This window comes from Lolium rigidum, chromosome 7, assembly GCF_022539505.1.
Source record: "Lolium rigidum isolate FL_2022 chromosome 7, APGP_CSIRO_Lrig_0.1, whole genome shotgun sequence".
Classification (NCBI taxonomy): domain Eukaryota; kingdom Viridiplantae; phylum Streptophyta; class Magnoliopsida; order Poales; family Poaceae; genus Lolium; species Lolium rigidum.
In genome coordinates, this window is record NC_061514.1 from 136,838,615 (window position 1) to 136,841,624 (window position 3,010).

The window sequence follows — 3,010 nt, forward strand, 5'->3', positions numbered from 1 at the left end:
TTCGAGGACGCCGCTGCGTTCACCGCAACTCTCCTATGTCCTCTTTGGAGGCGAGGGCCGACTGCAACAACAACGAGGATGTGTGCTGGGAGGGAAGGCTAGAGGCGGTAGGGTTAGATTCCCTCGAGCCGCCCAGGAGGAGCGACTCAAGGGACATGTGGCTGTAGGGTAGGTAGGTGGCCAACATCATGGTAGTTGAAACAAGACCCAAGGGTGTCAATTCATGTTAGAAGGGTAAGCGAGCACATAGTTTAGGCGGTGTTTGGTTCCTAGACACAATTTTCCAATCCAAAGTTTGATAGTTGGGTACTACCTATGTTCCAATGAACACGTTTTTTTAAAGTCATGTAAACTTCTACCAAGTTTTCAGAAAATATTAACATGTACAATACAAAATGAATGCCATTAGGTACATCTTGAAATATCTTTTCATATGATATTTATATAATATCATAGTCTTAAATCCGAAGAGGTTAAATCTGAAGAGGTTGATAGGTCAAAGAAGTGTGCGACAAGGTAGAAGAGAGAGCAACAGGGCAGCTGATTTTGTAGCTAAACTGACCAGATCGGCTAGTAGTTGTATTTGCATGAGTGACCTGCCTACCCTTGTAAGAGACCGTGTAACACAAGAAGTCATGGTGACATGGCAAGTGTTGCTAGCTAAATAATAATATTACAATCTTTAATAGTTTTTTTCCTAAAAAATAAGATCAAGTTACTTTTATAAACTTAAAGCATACGGCCAACTTTAAATTAATAAAACCTCACATCGTAGCGTTTACTAAACTTGACTTTTCAAAAAAAATATGAACACATTGTTCATCGAAACTGAGGGAGTATGCATTTGGTTCTTAGAATTGTCATGCTTCATAATCTATATAGTCCACTTGTCATAGAACAAAATCTTTGCCAATTTTTACCACACTTTATGGTTCTAAACTTTTCTGCCACAATTGTTAAATTTAGGCTTTGCAAGATAGGATTAAGTCATTAAGAACCAATCAAACCCTTTTACAGTACATATCATGACAATGTATCCATCCAATCCAGATGACTGAATTGGCACTCACCATTCATTGATCTACCCGTAGAAGTGGTATATTGCCATCGAGACACGACTAAGCACTTTTTCTTCTGAACCTTGTGCAGAATGAGCCATGCACGAGACAAGGTAGAAGAGAGAGCAACAGGGTAGCGGATTTTCTAGCGAAATTGACCAGATCGGCTAGTACTTGTATTTGCATGAGTGACCTGCCTACCCTTGTAAGAGACCGTGTAACACAAGACGTCATGGCGACATGGCAAGTGTTGCTAGCTAAATAATAATATTACAATCTTTAATAGTTTTTTTTCCTAAAAAATTAGATCAAGTTACTTTTTATAAACTTAAGGCATACGGCCAGCTTTAAATTAATAAAACCTCACATCGTAGCATTTACTAAGCTTGATTTTTCAGAAAAAATATATAAACACATTGTTCATTTCAATGAGGGAGTATGTATTTGGTTCTTAAAATTGTCACGCTTCATAATCTATATGGTCCACTTGTCATAGAACGAAATCTTTGCCTATTTTTACCACACTTTATGGTTCTAAAATTTTTAGCCACACTTGTTAAATTTAGGCTTTGCAAGATATGATTAAGAACCAATCAAACCCTTTTACAGTACATATCATGGCAATGTGTCCATCCAGATGACTGAATTGGCACTCGCCATTCATCGATGTACTCGTAGAAGTGGTATATTTCCGTTGAGACACGACTAAGCACTTTTTCTTCTGAACCTTCAGTTTGTGCAGACTGCAGAATGAGCCATGCACGCGACAATGGCCATAGCCCATAGCCTGCAGTACACCATTGGGTTGTACGGTGGTCGGTGGTCGGTGGTCGGTGGACGGTGGACCGGTGGGTCGCTCCTGCGGGCTGGAAAAACAGCAGAGAAGAACAGAAGATGCCCACATCCTCCAGTGGTGGGTCCGTCGATCCTCCCAACGTCACCGCAGCCAATAGCATCCCACTCTCCCCGTCCTCGCGGATCGCCACTCGCAGAGGCGTCATCCGGCCGTCCGATCCCATCAACGCTCCAGAATCACCCAGCACAGAACACCGACCCGCCCGAAATATTTTGCGATCCCGCCTTTCCAGCCGCTACAAATACATCGCCCCCCAGATCCGAATCTCACAACGCAATTCCACAGCGCCATTTCAACCTCGAATCCTCCAAATCCCATCTCGCTCCTTCCGCCACCTCCGATGGCCCGCACCAAGCAGACGGCGCGCAAGTCCACCGGCGGCAAGGCGCCGCGGAAGCAGCTGGCGACCAAGGCGGCGCGCAAGTCGGCGCCGGCGACCGGCGGCGTGAAGAAGCCGCACAGGTTCCGCCCGGGCACCGTCGCGCTGCGCGAGATCCGCAAGTACCAGAAGAGCACGGAGCTGCTCATCCGGAAGCTGCCCTTCCAGCGCCTCGTCAGGGAGATCGCGCAGGACTTCAAGACCGACCTCCGCTTCCAGTCCTCCGCCGTGTCCGCGCTGCAGGAGGCCGCCGAGGCCTACCTCGTGGGGCTCTTCGAGGACACCAACCTCTGCGCCATCCACGCCAAGCGCGTCACCATCATGCCCAAGGACATCCAGCTCGCGCGACGCATCAGGGGCGAGAGGGCCTGATCGATGACAGACGCTTCCGATCTGATGGTCTTCTGTGTCTCCGTGTGTGTGTTTAGGGAATGGTAGATCCTAGTTGTGGTGGCTTCTCAGCATGTTGATTATGCTCTCTGTAGTGATGGCTCGCCTCTTTGGCTCAGTTTCAATGAAAACGGTACCAGCGTTTGCTATGTGACTGTTATTTCTTCCATGATTTTCTCCATTTTCTGTATGCAACTTGTATGAGATGCGATGAGCAGACAGGACTGAATTAGTTTTAGTGCACTGCACGAGTTGCCACCGATGGATGCTTGAAAACTTATCCGATTGTCATGTTGAATCTGTAGATTTTAATTTTGGGATCCCTTT

General features: G+C 46.2%; 1 protein-coding gene across 1 annotated transcript; it reads left to right on the plus strand.

The window, feature by feature from the left end:
* The first annotated feature begins 2,254 nt into the window (after positions 1-2,254).
* On the plus strand, positions 2,255-2,665 carry LOC124670380 (histone H3.2). Its single transcript, XM_047206892.1, has one exon. The coding sequence runs from the start codon at positions 2,255-2,257 to the stop codon at positions 2,663-2,665; it is 411 nt and encodes a 136-aa protein (XP_047062848.1).
* Positions 2,666-3,010: the final 345 nt, after the last annotated feature.